This window comes from Ips typographus, linkage group LG3 (assembly GCF_016097725.1).
Source record: "Ips typographus isolate SLU linkage group LG3, UJ_Ityp_2.0, whole genome shotgun sequence".
Classification (NCBI taxonomy): Eukaryota; Metazoa; Arthropoda; class Insecta; order Coleoptera; family Curculionidae; genus Ips; species Ips typographus.
In genome coordinates this window covers 15,778,985-15,804,942 of record NC_138424.1, presented here as the reverse complement: position 1 = coordinate 15,804,942, position 25,958 = coordinate 15,778,985, and the positions used below count along the sequence as shown (strand labels likewise).

The following is a 25,958-nucleotide window of genomic DNA, read 5'->3' as shown; positions in this document are numbered from 1 at the left end:
TTGTTTATCAATCCCAATCCTCTGACCGGTTTCGCCGTATTACGGCTCATCAGAGAGGCTATAGGGCTTGATAACCAAAGAACAAAACCTTCGTTCCAGTATAGTCAACTGGATGCCAGAAATGATAGTTGTGTGCAACATCTGGTGACATCTGTACTCAACTCTATGAGTTAGAAAATACAGATGGCGTTCCAAAATCTAGGAACAGCACCATTAATGCCGCATCATTCGGTAAACACCGATCTGATTGGTTGAAAATGGTGAGGTTTTGTTTTTTGTTTATCAATCCCAATCCTCTGACCGGTTTCGCCGTATTACGGCTCATCAGAGAGGCTATAGGGCTTGATAACCAAAGAACAAAACCTTCGTTCCAGTATAGTCAACTGGATGCCAGAAATGATAGTTGTGTGCAACATCTGGTGACATCTGTACTCAACTCTATGAGTTAGAAAAATAAAGTAATATATAAAGTCTATATATAGTAATATATAATATATAAAGTCTTTTAGTTTGTCTGGAAACTATGAAAACTGGCTACAATAATATTTTTTAAACTTCTTATCTTAAGTGAATTTTCCGTTTCCAAGACAATTTTTAAGTTGAGTTGGGTTAGTTTTGGGTCTTTGACCGTAATAACGTGTAATAAAGTGCTTGTTCCAAATTTGATCAATATTGCTCCAACGGCCTGACAGTTATGACAAAAAAAAACGATTTTTATACAGAAATTTGAAAGATTGTATTTTCCTTAGGAAGCACTTTTCAGGAAAATGACATAATGAATGTCAACTTATTTTTTAATTGGCTATGGATTGGTGAATTATTGACATTTCAAACTGGACCACCCTGTAGAAGGCTGTCAATTGAGTTAGAGCAATCTGAGTTTAGCATGAATACTTTTAAACGCTCCCTTCACCAGTGGGTGGTACATGGTGGCAATGTTTTTATTCCTTGAAGTTCGACAGTTAATCCAAGTTTTTAATGTTTTTTTTTTTGGTCTTGTTAACGTTAGGCAATGACTTCTCATATTCTTATGTTATATGTTATGTTATTTGGACTGTGGTTATTAAGTTTTGTATTGGGTAGTGTCCTGTTAGACCCACCCGCTTTCTGTGACGTTGCTTGGTCCTTATTAGGATATGGTTGGCAATAAAGGATATTATTATTATTATTACTTGGCACCAGGTTATTTTAGGTTGCCAAGCATTAATTCGGTTTTTAAAAGCTGCAATTTTCAAGGTTATAGGTGTTATGTCGAAAATTTGGCAAAATTGTACACAAAACATGTTGTAAAGTGTGGTTCTTCCACCAAATCATCGTTAATTCTTGGACTTTTATCGCAATTTTCTCAAGAAAATCTGTGGATGTACCGCAAATTATCTTTTTTTCCTATACTATAGAAACCGTAATCGAACTGTTAAAGTAAAACTAAATTGTATGAAATTCGAATCTTGTAATATTTACTCGAATAATTTTTAAAATGACTATTCAAATAGAAGTATACTTAAATGCCTCACATGTAGTTTAAAAGAGAGTTCATAACAATAACACAATGGTGCTTTTAGACTGTATACACAAAAAAATTATTTACTAAGATTTTTGTAGTCAACATTAACTTTCAAAGTAGGTGAGGTAATGAGCACTTAGTCCACGTTGGGACACCCGGTACAGAAATGATTTGGGCACGGTTTTTGGTGACTTTCTCTGAATTGTGGGTGCGGATTGAATATTGAAATGTCACTAAAGAATCCCGAAAAGTACAACCGTTAATTTATATTATAAAAAATTGCGGACTCGCGGCCAAACCTAATCAAAGGAAATCCGCCAGGGAAAGTGTCAATCGAACTATTTTAAAAAAGGAAAAAACATTGCGGGCGTTGATCCAAATTACAGTCATGATTGCTTAACGCAGTGGCATACAAACGCACACTAATAAGTGTATTTATTGCAATTATGACTGTTGCATTAATCACTGATTTCATAATGATTAGAGAACACGATTTGTCGGTAAGAGTTAGTTAATACCAAGCAATGTTAAAAAATTTGCTGTAGTGGTGGTTATTTACACGCCGCAAAATACTATACACACTCACGTCCAAAATAAATTTGTTGAAGAACAATTTGAAGATTAAGTGAAAGCAAAACTCAGAGTCGATCTCCACAAATATATATTAATAAGTTGTTATCTGCCTAACATGTTCTTTCACTGAGAGCTTCCTGTTGACAAACTTCTTAAACTGGTTGTAGTAGATTTTGTTAACTAACATGACATTGAGACTAGATACTTCTCAATACCTTACTTGGGGCCTTTCTCTCTTGGTTTCAAATCCCTGTTTAAATCCTATGGCATCTCTATCTGCTTTAAAGTCTCACACTCTGCATCCCGTTTCCTTGTCAACTCCAAAGATCCAACTCCGCTTCTTAACAAGTCTGTGACCAGCTCTCTTGCTGCACAGCCAACTGTGAAGCTGTCTACGTTGGTCAAACAGGTAGAAAATTTGCCACTCGAATACATGAACACATGAGAGAGTTTGAAAAATTTATTAACTACCAAAATTTGAACACTAGTTACATGTAATCACTATTTTCACGCCACCTTCGCCTCAACAACCATGACTTCAACGTTGAAGAGGGCTTCAAGCCTCTCCATTTTTGCGAAAAAGGCAATCTACTGGACCTTTTGGAGGTCCTTGAAATCAACAAGGCTTCATCCAACGATAATGTGGTCTGCCTTAATTTCCATCTTAGACACTGCTCCACTCCTTTCTTCAGATCCCTCAATTTCTAGTTTCCCAAGACACTCTCCCGGTCCCCCTGTGCTAGATTTCAACCTCCTCTCTTAACCTGCCCCACAGATAATTCCCACTGCTTGAATACTTACGTTTGCCTGTGACCAAGAACTATGTGTAAATCTGTACTTTTATTGAAAGTTGAAGGTTGCTTAGGGTTTAACTTTAATTTTAATCTTAATTCGTTAACTAGCCATGTCATTATTTGTACAACCCTATAATTTAGCTGTCCGATAATTAGTATTAAGTTTTAATTTAATCTAACTTTGTTATTTGTTTACACTGTATTGTTTTGATGATGTAGACCAACTTTCGGTTTTTTGACCTTCTCCGCTTTTTGGGGGATTCGGTTTTTTGGTTTTTTCGGATTTGGCAATATGATGCTGCCCCCTAGACTTCCGTTTCCTGCAACCTGCCCTTGGCGTGTGGTAGGAACCATTTTGTCCACTTCATGTCCGGCTGCACCCAAGCCATAAAGCCCCGCACGGTCACACTACCATAGTGATAAAAGGGAAAAGTCTCCCCCTATTTTAACCTGTTCAGTGTCCAACTTGTGAATGTCCACCGCGGTTTTTGTTGTGTGACGGCCCTTTCGTGTCTACTTGGTCTCCTTTAGGTAAGATATGCAGTTTTGCCCTTTTGACTTATCTGCCGCCCCCATTACATATACTCTTCCAGGACATCCTACTTCTACTCATGTTCTTTTATTACAGATAAACATGCAGTTTTGACATCATTCAACTTCCTTGGGTTTTGATTAAGTTTTTTCCCCTTTGAGAATAAAAAACCCAGCAACCTGTCATCTCAGAACCAGAACTGGGTTTTTTGATCAAGGTTTTTTTCCCCTGTGTAGAATAAAAAAACCAACCACCACCTTAAGTACATCTGGGTTCAGCTGTCCCCCCCCTTGTAGAATGACAGCCAGCAGACTAGTGATCTAGTTAACGTAGGCTTCCATGTCCTTAGTTTTGTAAGTAATTAACTAACATACTGTACAACTTTCAGCCTCTGAAGATGGGTGACACCCGAAACATGTTAGGCAGATAACAACTTATTAATAAATATTTGTGGAGATCGACTCTGAGTTTTGCTTTCACTTACACTCACTACTCCACTGTGTGCATATGGACTACTACTTTTCGATACAAATTGAAGATTGTTAGCATACAGGGTGGCTCAATTATAAAGTGTAGCACTAAAAGTTCTGCAGACCTATTAATAAAAACTTGTTTTATTTTTTTTTTGCGCTATAGCAAGATGAGTTTAAAACCATTATGAAAATAAGTGCTATTTAAGAGAACATACTTTGATAATATTCTACCTAAAGCCTTTGTTGTGTAGTAGTGTAGTAAAGGCAACTTCAAAACTTTCTTGTGCATTTTTGTTTCTTTCAATAAATAATTATAAATTAAATTTTTTTCTAATACATAGTTTTTTCTATATATCTACCATTCAAATTACAAATAAAGGTTGATAATTTCAATGAAATCCGTTGGAAAACAACGCTACTTTACGTTAAAACGTTATTTACATTACTAGTGTGGTATGAGCACTTTTATAGTCGCGAGTGGGAAGCATTGCGACGACGAAATCCATTAATTTGCCATACCACACGAGTATTGTACAATATTTTATCTACGATTAACACAGAAATTATCAATTTTTAACTCTAACTTTGAGTTACGTAATGAGGAGTTTTACAGTCACTAGTGCGATAATGATTGTTTTGTTGTACTCTTAGGGTGCTCCCTAATTACGTAACTCAAAGGAAGGTATGTAATGGATCATTACCGTGCTAGTAGTAGATAAAATTTAAAATTTTGTAATTTTACTTTTAAAAATTTTGACGCTCTCTAGCCCCGAAATCGTACCACTAACCAGTCAACTTTTATACGTCAATAGAAAGTTCATTTCATTGGCAATCCATTGACGTATAAAACTCTATTAAAAATAGTGCTAATAAGCGAGTTTTTGAGGATTATACAAATAAATACACCAAAAAAGGTCAACGTTGACGCCCTCTAGTGGCCAAACGGTACCAGACTTTTATACGTCAATGGAAAGCTCATTTCATTGGCCGTCCTTCGACATATAAAAGTATATACAAAGTACGCGTGTTATTTGCGGTTTAGTGACAAGATCCATCAGAAACACTTTTTAAATGTTTAAGGGCTAATTTGACCCTGGAACCTTTTTATTTGCCAGCGTATCTTTGGAATAAACCACTTGGACACAATATTGGCGCAGCCGGTGGGATGGATCCTGATCAATTCGTTGGCGACCCAGGCTCGAATACAACAAGATGCTATGACATGGATACTTACTCAAATGAAACAGACTACACTAACCGATCCATCAAGTAGCAGCGGATCCCCTCGTGCTGTCATGCCTGAGAAATTCTCAAGTCACTTCATGATGGACACCCAGGAATTCAACGGATGAAGCAGAAGGCTAGAGCTTATGTTTATTGGCCAAACCTTGGCCAATAAAAAAAATCCTATTTTAAACATCAGCTTCAGTCTTGGCCTAAACCTACCGCGCCTTGGCAACGAGTGCATATGGACTTCGCCGGCCCAATCAACAGACTTTACTACATAATTATTGTGGACAGCTATTTCAAATTTAGCTATGTCAGTAATCACGTCCACTGCACTCATTAATGTCCTTCGACCAATAATTACTCGTTTCGGTCTTCCGGAACTCCTTCCATTTTTAAGAAATTTTGTAAAAACTTGGAATGGAGCATACATTTTCTCCACCATACCATCCTCAATCCAATGGTCAAGCTGAACGTTTTGTAGAAACTTTTAAGCGAAGTTTGATTAAATTCAAGGAGGGAGGAGAAATGAGCGAAAGAATCCAAGAATTTCTATTCAGCTACCGTACAACACCTTGTTCATCAGCAAGTGATGGCAAGGCGCCTGCTGAAACATTCTTTGGACGCATGCCACGAACCATCCTTAGCCTTCTTCTACCAACCACGATCAGTTGTGTTAGAGACGAAGCAATGGAATCGCAATTTAACCGCCGCAATGTCCGAACGTTTCAAGTAGGCGACTTAATCTACTGTCGTATCGACCTGTGGAACTATAAAAGCTGTTAAAGGAGTCCTCTACGATGTCAGAACACTGGGCATTACAAGGAATTAGTGTACAAAATTGTACTCAGCGGTTTACCTCTCGGTACAAACATGTTACAGAAAACATGCATTAGCCTATTTTTAAAATACTAATCTTCATTAGAACCACTCAAAGCAAACCACTTTTGCAACACTGCATTAGCAAAAATGATTAAAAATACCAATTATCTACAAACAACATATTTCCAAGAATGTATCATTCCCGGTATCACTAATAGTACAAACTTTTATTACTCAAACAGCTGACTACTAAGCAGTCTCTCTTTAATTTGGTAAATATGACTAACGACTCTTATCCAAATAAAGTGAAACAGCTGTATGATAAAAACAAAAATAAACCATAAAACTCCCCCTGAAGCAGGTAAATTAAAATGTCAGTTTACATAGGAATAAATCAGGTTAATGTTATGTTGTGATTTTTGTATGTTTCCTAAATTCTAAGAAAATCAATAGTAATTAAACTTAATTTTGGTTTTCTCTTCCTCTGCAGAACTCTCCTTTTATATTAGTTTGAGACAATGTCTCAAAACTACATTTCTCTAAATGACAATTGCAAAAATATAATTTTTAAACCAACTAATCTCAATAAATAGTAATGTTCTCAAAAAAACATGACAAATTACAAACATTTAAAAATTTGTAATAACAATGTATTACAAAAATTACAGACTTTTTTTCTGAAATTAGAAAAATTATTGTCAACATTATACAACCCAAAAAATAATAGAAATGGACCTTCGCACCGACTGTTGCAAAGTACCTAAGAAAAATTGAAAAATGTCGACTTTAACCTTTAGGGATTACTTAAAAAGGGACGCACCCATTTTTAACTCAGTGGCTAGTGGACGCTCAGGGCTACACAGTGACCAAAAAAGTGTCCTATTTCCAAAATATTTGAGGTCGCAGTGAAGATATTTTCAGAAAAGTGATGTCACTGGGTTTAAAGTGCCAAAAGTCACGAGATTCAAATGGGACATATTGTACATTTTTGGCTCAATTAATTGCGCCCTGAGGCTACAACACAGTGACCCAAAAAGTGCTATAAAAAAGTGTGCCGCTTCCAAGATATTTGCAGTCAAAGTTCAGCAGAGAAATTCTCAGAAAAATTGCGTCACTGGGTTCAAAGTGCCAAAAATAACGAAATTCAAACAAGACGCCCTGTATATTTTTATGGCAGTGGATTGCGCAGATTCAGAGTTACTCAGTGACCCAAAAAGTGCTACAGAAAGTGTCCAGTTTCTGAGATATTTGAAGTGAAGTCAGCCTTAACTACGTGAAGAAATTCCCAAAAAAATGACATCACTGAGTTCAAAGTGCCGAAAGTCACGAGATTCAAATGGGACATCCTGTACATTTTTAGCTCAGTGGATTGCGCACGCTCAGTCTACACAGTGACCCAAAAATTGCTATAGAAAAAGTGTCCCGCTTCCAAGATATTTGAAGCAAAAAAGAACTGACCTTAACTGCCTGAGGGAATAACTTGCAAAGTGGCGTCACTCCTATCTAAGCGCCCCAACTAAAGAATTTCAAATGACACCCTCTACAGGGTGAGTCAACGAAAGAGTAAATTTCATTATCTCATTAGTTTCGAGAAATTAATACAAAAGTTTTAGATATTATTACAAATACATATAAAAATATTTTTGGAATGAGGAAAGTTAGGAAAGAAATTTAAAAAACTACGGACACTTCTGTGAGTTACTAAACGGTTTTCATATCGCATAGTAAGATTAATAATTTAACTGATAGTGCATTCGATTATTTAATTAGTCTGGTAGTAATTTTAATTATTCTGATCTTGGGACACTGTATAGAAAACAACATAAACTTCTGCTTAAAAAAGAACAATCTCGAAAACAGGTTTCTGCTGACATCATTTATGCAAATTTCGGAAGATGCGGACTGAATGTCCTTTCATCTCGAAAGTTTTGTGACTCATTTACATCATTTCCAAAACAAACTGCAATCAATTAATCACTTTCAACACCTTGAATCTTAAATAATTCATAAAAATCAAATTATCCGTAATGCTAAGTATTATAAATGTTGAAAAGAGAACAGAAACTTGAAAGAGGCAATATGAGCAGATAAAAAGTTTGAATATGACAAAACTAAAGATGATAACACAAATAAATAAGACTAATTATTTTTTTTTAATTTATGAATATTTGATGAATTATAATACATGGTGGTCCAGTTTTAAATGAAGAAGACTTCAGTCTTAAAATTTGACTTAGAAACTAGTAAATTGACTTTGAAACGGTGAAAATTGACTTGAGAGGCTTAAAAATTGCCTTTGTAACCAGTTTTCATAGTTTTCAGACAAATTTAAAGACTTTAGTCTTGAAAATTGACTTAGAAACCAGTTAATTGATTTTGAAACGGTGAAAATTGACTTGAGAGGCTTAAAAATTGTCTTTGTAACCAGTTTTCAGACAAAGAAGACTTTAGTTTTGAAAATTGACTTTAAAACGGTGAAAATTGACTTGAGAGGGATACAAATTGCCTTTGTAACCAGTTTTCATAATTTTCAGACAAATTTAAAGACTTCAGTCTTAAAAATTGACTTAGAAACCAGTAAATTGACTTTGAAACGGTGAAAATTGACTTGAGAAGCTTAAAAATTGTCTTTGTAACCAGTTTTCATAGATTTCAGACAAAGAAGACGTTAGTTCTGAAAATTGACTTAGAAACTAGTAAATTGACTTTGAAATGGTGAAAATTGACTTGAGGGGCTTAAAAATTGTCTTTGTAACCAGTTTTCATAGTTTTCAGACAAAGAAGATTATAGTTCGTGAAAATTGACTTTGAAACTTTAGAGGCTTAAAAATTGACTTGGAAACTGATAAATTGACTTTGAAATGGTGAAAATTGACTTGAGAGGCTTAAAAAGTATCTTTGTAACCAGTTTTCATACATTTAAGACAAATTCACACATTTAAACCTTGAAAATTGACTCTAAACACACCAAAAAGTGACTCTAAACAAATGAAAAGTGACATCAGAAGCTTAAAATTTGCATATGAAGTAAATTTTCATAAATTGAAGGTACATTTCAATAATTTTAGTATTGAAAATAGTCTTAAATAGAGGATCTTGACATAAGGTTCATGAAAATTGACTTGAAGACTAATTTTTCAAGTTGTTTTACTTTGTTTTTCATTTTCTTACAATTTTGGACTAGTTCTAGTGCTTTAAGATTGTTTTCAGCCTGAAAAATCGAGTTTCAAGACTATCCTCACAACATTTTTTTGTGATTAGTCTGAAAGCTAGTAAGTGGGGTGACACGATCCTCCTGTATGGATGCCACTAAACCATTTTGTCAAACGTCATTCACATCATATAACGAATATTCATTTCATGAGTTCTTGTCCCAAATTTAATCAAAATTGTTCCAACGGTCTGACAGTTATAGCAACAAAACGCAGCAAATTTTTTAAGCAGAAATTTGGAGGACTGTGTCTTTTTTAGGAAGCATTTCTCAGGAAAATGACAAAGTTATTTTGTCATCAGTTATTTTATGACAGTATAGTATAACACCGTCCTATGTCTAATGTTTAGTAAATTGAAGTGCTTTCCAGACATATCAAGAGTGTCAGTAACATTATAAACAACTAAACACATATTAGACATTTAAACAAAACAACACAAAAACACTCACAATTGATGCAGGGCTAAAACTTACACTAGGTTGAGTTTTGTTCCTTTTCTTTCTAAACGATATGCCACTTAATGTGGATTTCTTCTTGGCTCCCCCTGACGTGTTCTCTGCCATTATGCTAAATTCACTCAATTGTAACTTCACTGTCTCATTATTTTACAAGTGTAAATCACTATAGTTTACGTTAAAAAATGTAAAATCACACGCACGCGAAGTATAATTGAATTCCCCACCTTGGACAGTCACAAGTCAATTTTAGTTTAAGTTTGGCCTGATAAGTATTAAGGCAAATATAAGATAATTTAGATAAGGTTAAGAACATATTTTAGGAAATGATAAAGATTTGGTGTTAACCAGTAGTAAACATATTGTGACAATTAGTGCAAGTGAGAAAACGCCTTAATAAGTCTCTAGTTTATAATCAGTGTTTTACAATGATCAATGTGAGTTACATTTCAGTGAGTAATATTTACACTTAATATACATTGAAAATCAATTTACCAAGAAAATGAGATAATCAGAACACATCAGATAATAATAAAAGTTGTAGTGTAATAATATGTGTACATAAGAGTGCCCTAGCATACTGTTCAGTGCAAATGGTTTACAATGTCATATGACAGTTTAACTGAAGAGTAAACAGACAAAAGTCAACGAGTCCATTTGACGTAATTGTAAGTTAGAAATAGAAAAACCTTTAATTTTTTGAATCAGTACAAAAATGTTGTTTTTGGAAACTAAACTGCTCGTCAAAAAGAATGGGACAGCAAAATAACTGTTTCTTCAAATTGATTCACTCGATTTTAATAATTTTTTTCAGGATTAAAAGGTATTTTCTTCCTCTTTCTGATGAGCTAAATAATCTTTTTGAAAGATTTTGACACTGAGATGTAGTCAAAAAATGAAAAATTCGGTCTAAAGCCATTTCTCGCAAATAAAAAACATATTTTTCAAACTACCTTAATCGAGCCTTGTAGTCAATATCTCTAGACGTTTTCGTCAGTTTGGTTAAGGGCTGTTTACAAGTTTTATTGCAAAATTTCAAAAATGGGGTTATTTTTACTATTCTTTTTTTTAAACCATTTAACCATTTTGTTAATTTTTTTGTGGGAGAAGAAAGGGAAGGAATTAGCAAAGGCTACACTTAAAACCTGCTTAAAACTACCCAATGTAAGTAAAAAGGTTAATCTGCTAATTTCCCCAATATTTCAGGTTAACAATGAGATTTTGAAAAACAGTTTTCACTGACATATTTGGATATTATTTGGCTTTTTCATAAAGACAAAGTCATATCATTCCATTTGATTTTTTTTGCTTTTTCTTAGAATTTGGGTCATGGTGTGAAAACTAACCCCTTGGCCGAGAGGGATTCAACTGAATTAACCGAGGGGTAAACCGCTGAATACAATTTTGTACACTAATTCCTAATATGCCAATAATGTCACTAATTCCTTGTAATGCCCAGTAATTCCTAATAATTTCCAATAACTATCCTAACCTAACAATACCCACTAATTTTCTGAATTACCACGACTGGAGAGTCTAAAAAAACCTTTTTTAATTAAAAAAAGTAAAAATAAGAAAATATGCTGCAACGATTTAACCGGAAGTAGATATCAACTGCTGCTTAGTTTAAATGAGACACCTTGTATATTATTACTTTTTTGAATGGTACGTCAAATTCTAGACATATTTCGTGTATTAATGTCATACACATACACTTCTCTATCTGGAGTCAAATTTAGAGCCGCGGCAAAACTGTAGAAATAAAATCATTAAGGTCGATTTTCGCTTGCACCAAGTGGCCAACATAACGCGAAACCCATTGACATAGTGGTGGTGTGTCAGGCAAATTTGACCCTAACGAAAATTGTCATTTCCAAAATCGGTTTTTCAAGAATTTTATATGCATTACATCGTAGTAGACCTAGTAGCTCATATAACCGTGTTTTCGTAATTTTCTAGGGTCAAATTAGCCCTAACCAGTCAAAAAGTGTTTCTGAGGCACCCTGTCTGTAAACCGTAAATAACACGCCTATTTGTAACACTTTGTATATACTTTTATATGTCGATGGACAGCCAATGAAATGAGCTTTCCATTGACGTACAAAAGGCGGTTGGTTAGTGGTACAGTTTGGCCACTAGGGGGCGTTCTTGCGTTTGATATTCAAAAACCCGCTTAATTACTATTTTTGATAGAGTTTTATACGTCAATGGAATGAGCTTTCTAAAAATTTCCCAACTTGGGTTGATAGGTTGACCGCTAGAGAGCGTCAAAGTTGATTATTTTTTAGTGCATCCTTTTGTTCAATCTTGAATAACTCGTTTATTTGCACCATTTTTAGTAGCGTTTTATACGTCAATGGATAGCCAATGAAATAAGCTTTCTAACAGTAGCCAATTTGAATTGATAGGTTAGACGGTTTGGCCGATAGAGGGCGTCAAATTTAACTAATTTTTTCATGACTTTTTTGGTGCATTCTTTTGTTCAATCGTCAATAACTAGCTTATTTGCAACACTTTGTATAGACTTTTATATGCCAATGGATAGCCAATGAAATAAGCTTTCTATTGACGTATAAAAGTTGATGGGTTAGTGGTACCATTTTGCCACTAGAGAGCTTCAAAATTTTTAAAAGTAAAATTATAAAATTCAAAATTTTTTTATTGTTTTTCAACGGAATTCATTGAAATTACTAAACTTTATCTATTTTATTTATGTTTAAATTTTAATGGTATAGAAAAAAATATTTTATAATTTTTTTTATAATATAATTTAGACGTTTCCAATTTTATTAATAGTTTTCAAAATACTAGTATGTCCTAGCGGTTTACCCCTCAGAATTAACTATATTTTAGTCAATTCTTATTGCCTCTTTTCAATGATACCAAATTTGTTAAAATCAGTTAAATTGTTAAGAAATTAAAATAGGTTATTGCAAAAAAAATTAAACACTCCCCACTATCTTTGTTTTTGAAGTAACTGAATTTTTTCTTTTTACAAAAATGATAGAGAAACTGGTTCTCTTCAAAATGTGAAAAAAACTTTACTGTTTATTATGGAAAATTTATAGAAAATGTAATTTTAAAATGGCAAGTTACTCCCTCTGGTGGTAATTTTTATAACATGAAAATATTTTCCTGGGATTTTTCATGGCTGATTTACCCAATAAATGTTTTTAACTTGAAACTCCCAAGATTGAAAAAAACAATTTAATTAATGGATTACTGGGTAAACTGCTGGAGCATTATGGTATACAAACTTTAGGAGTTAATGGGCATTACTGGAGGTACATTGGTTTTTTAGAAACTGTTAATAGAATTGGGAACATCTAAATTATATTATAAAAAAAAATTAATAAAATAATTTTTCTATTACCATTCAGTAATTTCAATAAATTCCGAAGAATACAATGAAAAATTATGAATTTTGTAATTTTACTTTGAAATTTTTTTTTTATATACGTCAATAGAAAGCTTATTTCATTGGCTATCCATTGGCATATAAAAGTTTATACAAAGTGTAGCAATAAAGGTGACGATTGACGATTGAACAAAAGAATGCACCAAAAAAATCATGAAAAAATTAGTCAATTTTGACACCCTCTAGCTGCCGAACTGTCTAACCTATCCATTCAAATTGGGAGACTGTTAGAAAGCTCATTGGCTATCCATTGACGTATAAAACACTACTAAAAATGGTGCCAATAAACGACTTATTGAAGATTGAACAAGAGGATGCACGAAAAAAGTCATAAAAAAATAGTCAACTTTGACGTTCTCTAGCGGCCAAACCGTAAACCTAACCTAACCTAACCTATCAACCCAAGTTCGGAAATTTTTAGAAAGCTCATTCCATTGGCTCTCCATTGACGTATAAAACTCTAGCAAAAATAGTGCATTTAAGCGGGTTTTTGAATATTAAACAAAAGGATACACCAAAAAAATTGGTCAAAGTTGACGCCCTCTAGTGGCTAAACGGTACCACTAACCAACCGACTTTTCTACGTCAATGGAAAGCCCATTTCATTGGCTGTCCATCGACATATAAAAGGATATTGAAAGTGTTACAAATACGAGTGTTATTCACGGTTTACAGACAGGGTGCCCCAGAAACAATTTTTGACTGGTTAGGGCTCATTTGACCCTGGAAAATTAGGAAAACACGGTTATGTGAGATACTAGGTCTACTACGATGTAATGCATAGAAATTTCTTGATAAACCGATTTTGCAAATGACAATTTTCGTAAGGGTCAAATTTGCCTGAAAAGCCACCGCTATTCCAATGGGTTTTGCGTTATGTTGGCCACTTAATTCAAGCGAAAATCGACTATATTATTACTACAGTTTTGCTACGGCACTAAATTTGACACTTACTGTGCTAGGTTTGTGCCAAAGATCAGGGCCGTACCTGACCAATTTAAAAAAAAATCCCTCAAAGAAGTTACAGTTAAGAAAAACGTCTAGTTAGTTTCTGGGCATTCTGGCGGCCACACGAAGCAACCTATCAACACAAACGGCCATATTTTTGGAAAACCCATTATATTTTCTATCCATTGACATATAAAAGTCTATACAAAGTGTTGCAAATGAACGAGGGATTGGACAATAAAGACAGTTTTGACTGAATTTAACAGCTACTACTTTAACCTTCAATATCTCAATTATTATGACAGTTACAGGGTGGTTCAATGTATCAATTTAAAGAATAAATGTTTCAAATAAGTGACCCAATACAAACTTATCGTTATTTTGAACAGAGAATGAAAGTTATGTGAATAACGAGTGTTCAATTTGAAAAACGTCATTTCTCAGAACTGATTTTTTGACGATCCTGTATTATATATTTAATCGTTTTTCTGCACTCACTCTTAGAACAAACCTTGTATAACACAAAAACTAAAAAAAAAAAACGTTTCCTGATATGCATAAATTAAAATTATTGTTTTGGAGACTGAAAATATTAAATTTTATATAAAATGGCAAATATCTCAGAAACGGATACAGATAAGTGTATGACATTAATACATGAAATATGTCTAGAATTTGACGTAGAATCCAAAAATGCTTTAATATACAAGGGGTCCTAATTAAACTAAGCAGAGTTGATATCTACTTCTTTCTTAGTTATTGGGAATTATCAGGAATTACCGGGCATTACAAGGAATTAGTGGACATTATTGGCATATTAGGAATTAGTGTACAATATTTTATTCAGTGTTTTGCCCCTCGGGGATTACAGTTTGCATTTTTTAAGAGCAAGTTAGTTAAGAGTACCAATTATCAAGTTTACACCCTGAGAACCAAATATTTGATCCCGGGATCAAATGACCTCACAACTACTTTGTTGAGAGTGAAGACACTTAGGACCAAATGCTGCAAAGGGAGTAGATTAAATCATTTTTTTTTTACACTTAAGTACTAGTTGGAGTACCAAATTTCAAACAAAACCTTTTGTCATTTTGAAGTTTTCTATCCAGTCTTGATCATTATATGTTTTATTTACAATCAATTTCCAGTTTTCTGAGCTGCATATTTTACTCCAAATCCTGTTGTTCATAATTAAAAGGGGAATAAGACTATAATATAATAACTTGTGTCCGTTAACAGAAGGTTTCTTAAATGCTCTTTTTGAAGAACTTTATTTTTCTTAGCAACTGATGCTTGTTTAATTTGCAGATATTAAGTTGTCACTACTGTGGTTAAATCAATCATTTTTATTTTGGTACCTATATCCAAATAATTGTAACTCACTCTCCACCAAGTTGCTGTTGTAGCTTCAGAACTTTTTCTATCAAAAACATCAATCAAAATTTGCTCCCTTTTAGATTGAATAAGATCTTGAAAACTTAGATAGGGTGATTGCGCCAGTAGTCGGCCTTTTTTGATAAACTTTAACTTTGACTTGTTATGCCATAGATTTTGGACTATTTTTCATTATTATTAACCTGATCATCAGAAAGCCTGTAGATTTGGCTATTAAAGAAAAGTGACCATTGCAAGCTAAATTTAAATTACTTATTTTTCTTTTATTGTTGTTTAAGTGAATAGCACTTTTGCTAATAGTCGGCCACTTTTGGCCTGGTAGTCGGCCGTAATTATGCCAGTTGTCGGCCGGAGGAAATTCTTGTCATTTGCCACAGGTCCGTATTCGTCTTTTTAAAAATTCATTGAATAATACAAAGTCATACTATAAATGATTATAAAAAACATTTATTTAACATTATTTAGTTTTATAGTTTATTTTATAACTTAGAGATAAAGTTAAGTACAAAAACAAACCCGTTGTAAAAAACCTACCTACTTAAACCTAAGTTAAGGAAAAAAATAATTTAAAAATACAATTTTGTTCAACTAAGACTAACCATCACTGCAAAAATCACAGAAAAATTCTTGGTTTATCACACTTTTATAAGATTGCCCTGAAAGCTTTGTACACACTAAATGAAACCATCTAGGACAGACATCACAGCCAATATTTTTTTCACCTTCTTCTTCTGCATCCGAGTCTAGCTCCTCCTCACATACGCCACATTTTTCTTTCTTTCGTACCATTTCTTCAGGAGAAATAATTTCTGGTTCTACAAATTTTAGTTTCGATTTCTTGGTTTTAAATGATTTTTCAACTCTCTTTCTTTCAGTCTCTTCCCGTTTTCTCTTTTTTAAAACTTCTTTTTCTTCTTTCTCTTTCTCCTTTTCAATATAATAGGACCGCCATGCTTTTGCAGATATTGCACTTGTGGAAGGTCCTGATTTAATCTTTGTAGATTTTTGCAAAGGTTTTGGATATTTTAAATGTTCTTTAAAGTAATCTATTGTTGTGTCCTCAGTTGGATAATTCTTTTCGGATTGACATTCTAAAATAATTTCAGTACTTTTGAAACAATTTTCTTCAATAGGCAGAACATCTTCCAATGGAACATGCTTTTGAGAATAGTAGTTTTCGTTTGTGTGGGTATGACAATCATTTTCAATAGCAGTCAGTTTGTCAAATTCCATAACTGTATTTTCGAAAAGAGGTTCTTTATCTTCCACAGAAAAATATTCATTACTAATACTGAGAGATGGAGGTTTTATAATATCTACTTTAAGTATGTTGATTTTTGACTCCATTTTTGATTCATTCACTTTTGATGAGTCATCTTTAGAGTTGGCGGTCATCATTACGGTTATATTTTCCTGGTCCAGCGGTTCTGGCACTAAAGAAAGGAATCCATCTAGATCGATATCAAATTCTGAAATATGAACATCTTCAATTGGAGTTATATTTTCCTGAAATTCGTCAATAATCTCTGTTGCCATAAAAGAGTCCGAACTTGACCCAAGTACTTTCTCTTGGAAAAGTTTAACCTCTTTTAGGAGCCAATCTACATCCCCAGCTCTTTCCAGCAGGTTAAATTTTAAATTAGACAAAACTTTTTGAGTGCTTTGAAAGTCAGAAATTGACAACAGCTCTTGATTGTCGTCAGAAATATGGGTTTCTAAGATATTTTGGACACATTTGCTGTAATCCACTGCTTCTGGATTGTATGGAAATAGTCCGCAACGCTCAAATCCATGTTTAATATGATCCGGAATATTGGGATGAAAGAATGCTTCTTTAAAAACTGGAGCAAAATCAGCTTTTGAAAGAATCTTTGTATTTTCGTTTTGCCATTTTCTTGCAGCCTGGCGCCAATATTCTTTTAATGGTTTGAACACTGCTACATCTGCAGGTTGCATAATATGTGTAGCATTGGGCGGTAAAGCATACAGGATGATATCATTTTCATCACAAAATTTACTTAGCGCTATGGACATGTGTGAACGATGCCCGTCAACGAGAAATAATACTGGTTTTTTAATTTTATGAGTTAAAATCCATTTATTAAATCCATTTGCAATATATTCAAAAAAAACTTCTGATTTCATCCAACCAGTCTCTGATTTTCCAAGAATCCACTCTGGTGGCATACTTTCTGCTATAACCCTTGGGGGCTTTACATAAGGATAGACAACACAAGGAGGACACAAAACACCATCTGCAGAAAACGTAACTAGTACGGTAATATTGTCTTTCTCATTCCCCTTCTTTACTTCATACAAGTTTTTGTACCCTCTTGGACCAAGTACCTTTCCTGTTTTCGGACATAAACTGAAGCCACTTTCATCGGCGTTGAAAATTCTTGACGAATCGGCTAAAATATCCATTGCGTCTTTTTCTTGTAAGAAAGTTTCAAGACTGCTAAACCAAGATTTAATGTACTCCTTACTTAGCTTAGCTCTTGCTTTATCTATAGATTCCGGTGTTCGTATAGAAATTTCCGGATGTCTTTTCAAAAATGATGAGTACCATTTTTGTCCTGGCTTTCCATTTTTAAAAGGAGTTTTAATATTTCCATCCAAAACTATTTTCTGCACTGTGGCTATTAATTCTCCTTTTTGGATGGGAAAACCACATTTTGCAAGTTGAATTATCCAATCTACAATCCTTTTTTCATTCTTGGCAGTCAAGTATGGATCTGGTCCCATTTTTCGACAGTTTTCCGAAATCCGGCCTTTGAGCCGGTCCTGTAGAGAAGATCGTGGTACGCCGTAGTCTCGACATGTTTGCCGTATTGCGACTCCATTTTGAACTGCTTTGAGTGCATTTTGCATGTTTTCCTCCGAATATTGATGAAACTTTCGTTTTCGGTCTTTGGGCATTGTCTAAAATCATTATCATTCAATTAATTACAAGTTTTTACCCCAAAATTGGCTTTCAGCGACATCTAAATTTTTGTGGCCGACTACTGGCAGAGGGATTTTTAATGCCTAGTCTAGTAGTCGGCCGTTACATTAAATCTTTTATAACTTTCTTACTATAAACAATACCCCCGGCCGTCTACTAGAATATACAATTTACGCACTTCAAACTATCCAACAAAAATATAGAACAGAATATAATTCGGGTATGCAAGATAAAAAAATGCAAAACAAAAATACTGGCCTTATTCCTAGTAGTCGGCCTGGGGGCCGACTTCTAACTTACATAGAAAAGTTTTGAGCCAGTAACTGGCCGCATTATTTCTAACTTATATCTTAAGATTTTTAAGGGTTTTTGGAGATAATTAGTTGTTTTAAAGTATGTCTTTGCACCCTAAATCATAACATAACACTTGGCATGCACAATATGAATTTCACTTACCTTAAAAAAATTCACTCTTGATGCTACACCACACTTGCAACTGTATCAATTTGGCTTACCGACCGCAAACTAACTTTTGGCGGCAAATTTATAACGTAAAGTTTGATTCAAGAGAGAAGAGGAAGTGATGTACATTAACCTAACAGATGACAGATTTTACTCCAAATAAAATGACAGTTAAAAATCGCCGGAATGTCATGTTATTGTTGTTTTAATTGGTTTGTGGCCGACTACTGGTGGGGGCCGGCTTATTGGCGAAGTTACCCTATAAACACAGATGTATCAAATTTAACTGGTACTCAATTTGATCCTTGTAGCAATTTAGTCCTTGTGGTGTAAACCTGGTGAATGTTAGGCTATGTGTGATTACATTTTACATTAAGATTTTTCATTTCATACATTATAACTAGTAAAAAATACTTTCTATTCTATAATTTACCTCCATTTTTGCCCTAAACAGTATTCTTGGGTCACTCTAAATATTGAATAATAAGAAGATAGTAAGTACTTACTTTTGCCCCAACAAAACTGCCAGACTTGGCTTTCTCTTGCCGATTTGACATTCCAAAGTTGTCTGGACTTTTAGGCAGCAACCTTAAATAATAGGAAGTATTGTTTCAATTACTACAAACTGTGTTTGGCAAGGTATAAACATTAATTACAAATTACCACTACATTTGGAATACATTAAGGGTCAAATTGAAATTGCAAGCTGGAAAAACATGTAATTAGACAAATTTGATCTTGAAACCTTGCAGATACTTGTTTACATAAACTTCATTATGTTTCTCCTCTTCTTTACCTAAGTATATTGACTAGTAATAACAAAAAGGGGCATTTTAGTTTTTGTACAATTATTATGGTAAAACAAGAATGGCAAGTAAATATACTACTTATAGGGCTGCCCTACATAATCAACAATATTTATAGCACTTTTCTCTCGACTTTTCTAGTATTAACCTGCCACTATTTGAATATCAAATTACACTACCTTGTCACAGAATTTCCACTAGTCTTCCGTGTTAGTTCAATTCAACTTGAGCAAGGTATTTGTTGAATTGAAACCACAATCCAATAAATCCGGAAACCTAAACCACTTGTTGATAAAACAGTAATCAAACCGTTAGCTGCACAATATCTTGCGGCTGTTGTACCGATTCGCGTTTACACTCGGTTCCGTCACTACGTTACGTAATTCTAAACATTTAAATTCACAAACTTCCCAATGAATTTAAGCCGATAAATCCACTGATTTAGTTGTAAAACCAAAAAAAACACAACAATGTAGTGAATTTTAAACAAAAAATTGTTTGAAAAACGTCATTGGGCTTTGTTTTGACTTTTGACATTGATGACACAAGTCAATAATGACATATGTCACCGGGGGTCAGTAGGACACGTGTGAAGTTAGCCAGTTAGCATCAAACCATCTTATAGTTCAATATGCGCAGGTCATCGCTTGAAACTTGCTGAAAGTAATAAAACTGTGGTAGATTTTGGTATTTCTGGTCCTAAAGCAGTTAAAGTGTGGTTTTGTCGTTAAATGTGTGGATCCTCCTGGGTTGTCCCAGGATCTGTCTGATTCAATGCCCTGAAACTCCTGAAAAAACCTTCGAACTCTTAAGACATTCAAATTTATTATTTCCTGTGCAACTACATTATGTGGTTATTTTTTTTAAATTATAATGCTTAGTTTCTATTTCCTTTTTGTTCTTCTTTCTAATTAGGATAAATATTAGTACTAGTATTAATATTAGCCTTTTCATTGCCAACACGCCTTCTTCGGGTGACGAGGTCGAGCATTCTCTGCCACTTTGGAGGTTTCCTGCTGGATTATTCATTTTTTTACGTTTTTGATGAGTCTGTTGTGGTCCATTCTTTTTTCAATGTTTTTTCCAGAATCTTATTCTCTGACTCCTTCATCTTCCTATGTTCTGTGTCTCTCATTGTATTCTGATGTCCTCATTTCGTATTTTATCGTATAGAGATTTGCCTTGTAGGCTTCTTACAATCTTCATTTCAACTGTTCTCATCAGTTGTAGAGTTCCATTTGTTTTGTTTTTACTGTGTATGTTTCTTATAGATAAGGTCTTACCGTAGTTTTATTTATCTTGAATTTGCTTTCCGTATTTAGGTATTTGTTCTTCCAAACAATTTCTCTCAAACATCTCTGAATTCGAGCCGCTTTTATTGTTGGCTCTCTACGAGAGGTAGATTTCCATGACTTTGTGATGTCTTTGAAATGGTTTACTTGTTCGACGATCTTGGACTCGATTTCCTGTTTGCACTTTATCGGTTTCTTTGAAATTACTAAACATTTAATCTTCTCGGTTTTAATAATCATATTCAGTCCTTTTGATTTGGTGTTAAAAGAATGAAATAGTCTTTGGAGATTATCATCAGCGTAGCATACAACATTAAAGAATAAAGTATTGTCACACCCGTGTTAGTAGTTACGGTGCACACCCAGTAACCAGCATAGTCAGCAAAATTAGCATAATGAGAGCGCTAACGAATATAAAAGATGCACCGTAGCTCAACTAAATCCCCGAACTCTGGGGTCCTTCCCAGTGGTAGGTCACTGATCTCTGGGTTAGTCTGGGTAGGCCTCTTGTGTAACGTAAACGTGGAGCATTAGGTGACCAAGTGCCACACCCGAGAATCAGCCCTAGTAAAGGAAATAGTGTGGGCGTGCAGCACTAGTTGCCGTACCTGCTTACCTCCCTTTGCTATTACCACAACGCCTGCCTGGTGAATGCCCTCGGACAATAGTCCGCAGTTTTTCCTGACAAGTATCCCCGTTCGCCGTCATGATCTACGCCGTCTTGGCCATCTGGGGGCAAGAACATTGTAACTGTTGTCTTAATGTCCTAAATAAAGTGGGTTACCTGTGGAATCCTGAGTTTTCTTCCCTCTGAGCTACCCCTTAACGTGACAGTATTTCCATTTTGTATGCATCTGTTCTGGAAAGATTTTCTATTATTTCATCCATTATTACATTAAATATGAAGGGGCTGAGTGAGTCTCCCTGTCTAACTCATGTGTACCTGTATATCTATCGTTGATGTGTTCTTTTCCGATTTTGATCGCCGGTTCGCAGACACCAGATAACCTTGGTTTTAACGCTATTCTTCAGGATTATCATAAACCATATATCACCCATCTTGTAGCAGCATAATAATTAATAACCATCAAGGATTTTTTTCTAATAACGTTAGAGATAGGGCATTGTTTTTTATACATGATCGGAATCACCTGAATTTACTACATCAACTTTTTTTCATTTTTACAGATCGAAGTGATAAGCACGAAGTTTATTAAAAAAGATGAGGAGAAGCAACGTTTTTGAAGCAATTATTTTCCTCCAAACTGTAATCCACAGTCCACACACACAAAAACGTCTGACAGCCAACCAATATTGTACAACAAGGCTGGACACAATGTCCTTATTGCACAAGGAGACACGACGCCAAATAAAGGATATGGACAATTCACTGAATTCACCCAAAGTTTACAGTGTATTTTCTCTACGACTAATTGATGTTATATCTATCAGTAATAAATCAAAATTTCAAAATTGAAATAACTCGTTTTTTACACGGTTAAATGTAAATGTTTTTCCGTAAGTCCTAACAGAAAACAAAAACTGACACAAAACTTACTTTTTGTTAACTTTGTCAAACTCCTTCTTTTATTTTTCTTTGTATAGTTGGCATTCCTAGCAGGATATGCAGATGACATAAACATACTTGGAAGAAACCTAACGTCAAAGAAGTGGGTCTAAAAGTGAATGATATGATAAGACCAAAGTATTAATACAGACCCGAAGCAATAGGAGGAGAGGCCATAACATGACAATAGGCGACCAAAACTTTGAGATGGTTAATGAGTTTACCTACCTAGGCTGTAACATATCCAGCAAACGGGACGAAATGAAGGAAACCCAACGAAGAATTAGTAATGCCAATAAAATATACTACCACATTTTGGCCATTATCAGATCAGGGAATGTCCACAGGAAAACAAAACTGTATAAAACAATAATACGCCCAGTGTTATGCTATGGAAGCGAGACCTGGACGCTCTCACAAAGAGCCGAAACAATGGTGAACGCATTCGAAAGAAAGATCATACGCAGAATATATGGATCGGTTCAAGAAAACGAACAGTGGAGAATAAGATACAACCACGAGATCTACCAGCTCTTCGCAGAAGCCGACCTGGCAACAACAATAAGATTACAAAGACTTAACTGGGCCGAGCATTTGCAGAGAATGGAAGAGTCAAGAGTAGTCAAGAGTAGTCAAGAGGATTTTCATCCAAAAACTGGAAGGTAACCAAGGGCGAGGACAGGCAAAATCCAGGGGAACCCTCGATGCTTGCCCGGAACTCCAAACTGGAGAAAGGCGGCGGAAGACAGGAATGACTGGAGGAAGAAAATAGAGGAGGCCAATGCCCGATTTGGGCTGTAGCCCCATTGGATGGATGGATAGTTGGCATTCACAAACAACTTCTTTAAGTCTATTCTTGCTTTTTACTCTTTAGAACTTGAATGAAGGCTTTGTTCTTTGGTTATCAAGCCCTATAACCTCTCTGGTGAGGCGCAATACGGCGAAACTGGTCAGAGGATTGGGATTGATAAACAAGAAACGAAACCTTACCATTTTTGATCAATCAAAACGGTGTTTACCGAATGATGCGGCATTAAGGGGGCTGTTCCTAAATTTGGGAACGCCATTTGTACGCCCTAACTCATAGAGTTGAGTATAGATATCACCAGATGTTGCACAACAATTTTGTAGTTGTTTTATTGTGGCTTTATTTAATTACAGTTAACTAACTCAAGACTAATAATGGGTATACTATCCGACCAGAAATATTATAATGTCTAACTACTTTAACGTTTTTGAGAGGTTCCAACTTTTAACGTAACCTGCTCACAGAGGTACTACTAAGTTTCATTGCCAACTATCTAAGATTTTTTGTTGCCTTTGGAAAAAAAATGGGCATTATCTTTCTTCTTAGGAACCTTCAACTGACTGAATAATTTATTTTGAATTTTCGAATCCAAATAATCCCGAACCACATTAATAAAATCTTAGTTGCACTGACTGGCAAGAATACTGCTATGACGAAAAAACTTGGTTGCACGTTGCACTACACCCATGTGGGAACAGTTCAGGGTGGTCCAATTGAATTGAAACAACGCAGTAGTTGCCTAACCGTTATTTGTACTGTAAACTTTAAGCTAAGAGTTTAAACCGCGTTTAAGTTAAATGTGGACACCACTCTTAACTTTAACTTGGTTTAATTAAGAGTAGCACCGAACTTTATCCGACTGAGCGGGGGGTACTCTTATAGGGTCAAATGCGCAATAGCAAATGTTACCACCTACACTACACAAGGTACTACTTGAGATCAACAAGGCCTCTGATGATGGTGGGCACACCTGCCTAAATGATCAGCTTAACCATCCATCAACTTCCTTTTTTAAGTCCCTCACCTTTTAATGATCCTAATCCCTTGTAAACACTCCCAGCACCCCATCTTCCACCATCCCCTCCTTCACTAGCGTGTTGGTCGGTGTTTGCACTTTCTGCGGGGTTTACAGCCTTATCTGAACCCTTAGCTACCCTCATTTTGCTCATTACGTTGTCCACCTGCCACATGTTTGCTGGTTGGTGCATTGTTTATGTTTTTGTCTAATTTTAACTTTACATCTGGTTGTATGAATGATTGCGGCTTTAACCTTTTTATTGTTAATCTTTGATTGATTTGTGGGTTGCAGAACTACCTACCTGTTGTCACTTAGGTTATTGATTTTATTGTAATCCCCTCTTAAACGTTCCCCCTGCCTTCGTATTAACGACTTATCAATGCGGTTTTTTCAAAGATTTTTAAATCTCCATTTTGTTTCCTGTTCGATCGCCTCTGCCGTGGATGGTGGATTATATCTGAATTTATCTTTTTCTCCCCATAGGGTCTAACCCAGCCCTTAAAATGGGTCTAATTTTAAGTCTTTGTTTTTTAAATATGTAGTGTCAGTTTTTTTCTCCATAATCAGGTAATTATTCAATTTTTTAAAACCCTTTAATTTATACTACATGTGTTAAAAATTGTATAGCTTTATTCCCACCTTTAAACAACTTTAAATTCACAAAATCTTTATAACATGGGTCTCACTGTCTCCCCATTTGTAAAAAGACAGCCGGCGCATTGATTGTCGAGTTGAGGTAGGTTTTTTCCGTTTCTTAAACGCCTGTTACGCATAAGTAGAGTTATCTTTATAGCTCCTGAAGATGGCCATTTATATGTCCGAAACTACTAGAGCAGGCCTTACCTTTTGAAGGTCGAAATAAAGTATTGTGGAGACGACTGTGTGTCATTCCCTTCCTTTTGTAAGAGTAAAATAATTAAAACTTCCTGAAGGGGTAACATAACACGAGGGATACAATAAACGCAATCCTTGGCAGACTCTATGGTATATTCAACTGTGACATATACTTATCATCTCGTCGAAAGGTAAGGAACTCGCTAAAGCAACGACTTATCAAAGAGTGCATGCTATCGTCTAGAGCAACAAAAAAGCTTTGGCAATAAGGCTTCTACAAGCATTCGGCACATCTGGATGCCAGGATACTCTGATGTTCTTTTTGGTTAAATTAATAACCACCCAAACCTGTTGTTGGAATCTCAAAGAGCCCGGCTACACGTTTCATGGGGGCTTTGGCCAGGCAATTGTTTCCCTGCAGCTGGGTTACCGCCCCGGGCCTTAGACAGGCCAAGGAACTCATAACTAGAAGGAGATGCTTAGTAGACGAAGAAACTTAGGGACATATCCTCATGAACTGTCCCGCCTTTTCTCACGCGCTTATACTCTTTCTGGGACAGCCAGTGTTGTTGCTCAAAGACATATAAGAAACTTATGCTCTATCAGGCTATTAGCCTATATAAAGGACACTGGGCTGCTGTAGCTCCCATACCTGCGGGACATGACGGGCTCATATACTCATATAGAAGACCTATACGATATTTCCCAGAACAGGAACTTCCTGCGTCTCTCTCATTCATTCAAAACTTCTATATTCATCTAGCCGCTACTGGATCGCTCTGTCGGAAAAAGTTACTGTCAGCTGTAAGTTACAATTAAGTTCCAGATATCTTCGGCAAATTTGTTTAATTGTGTATGAATTTGTATACAGTTT

At 35.1% G+C, this 25,958-nt stretch overlaps 2 protein-coding genes and 2 long non-coding RNA genes across 7 annotated transcripts in view; 2 read left to right on the top strand and 2 right to left on the bottom strand.

Annotated features, from left to right (window-relative positions):
* LOC145726381 (protein diaphanous-like) overlaps positions 1 to 20,035 on the bottom strand; it is a 100,438-nt gene extending 80,403 nt beyond the window's left edge. For 3 of the 4 annotated variants that reach the window (XR_014177592.1, XM_081975416.1, XM_081975421.1), the window contains exon 1: positions 9,611 to 9,839. Coding sequence is in view for 3 of the 4 variants with exons in the window: in XM_081975416.1 (XP_081831542.1) it covers positions 9,611 to 9,700 (90 nt within the window). In the remaining variant the exon portion in view is untranslated. Of the gene's footprint in view, positions 1 to 9,610; positions 9,840 to 19,265; positions 19,348 to 19,744 lie in introns of those variants that run through there. The other variant, XM_081975418.1, reaches the window with a different exon arrangement.
* The window catches only part of LOC145726409 (uncharacterized), a 215,061-nt gene that overhangs the window by 38,725 nt on the left and 150,378 nt on the right, over positions 1 to 25,958 (top strand). The window lies entirely within an intron of this gene.
* Positions 9,873 to 22,339, top strand: LOC145726404 (uncharacterized). Its single transcript, XR_014177593.1, has 2 exons — positions 9,873 to 10,029; positions 22,046 to 22,339. It is a non-coding gene; the product is annotated as an uncharacterized LOC145726404 (long non-coding RNA).
* Positions 15,776 to 19,200, bottom strand: LOC145726385 (uncharacterized). The gene is made up of 2 exons (XM_081975427.1): positions 18,754 to 19,200; positions 15,776 to 18,275 (listed from the first exon to the last, which is right to left on the bottom strand). Exon 2 carries the CDS (start codon positions 18,270 to 18,272, stop codon positions 15,948 to 15,950), a length of 2,325 nt encoding a protein of 774 aa, XP_081831553.1. The 5' UTR covers positions 18,273 to 18,275; positions 18,754 to 19,200; the 3' UTR covers positions 15,776 to 15,947.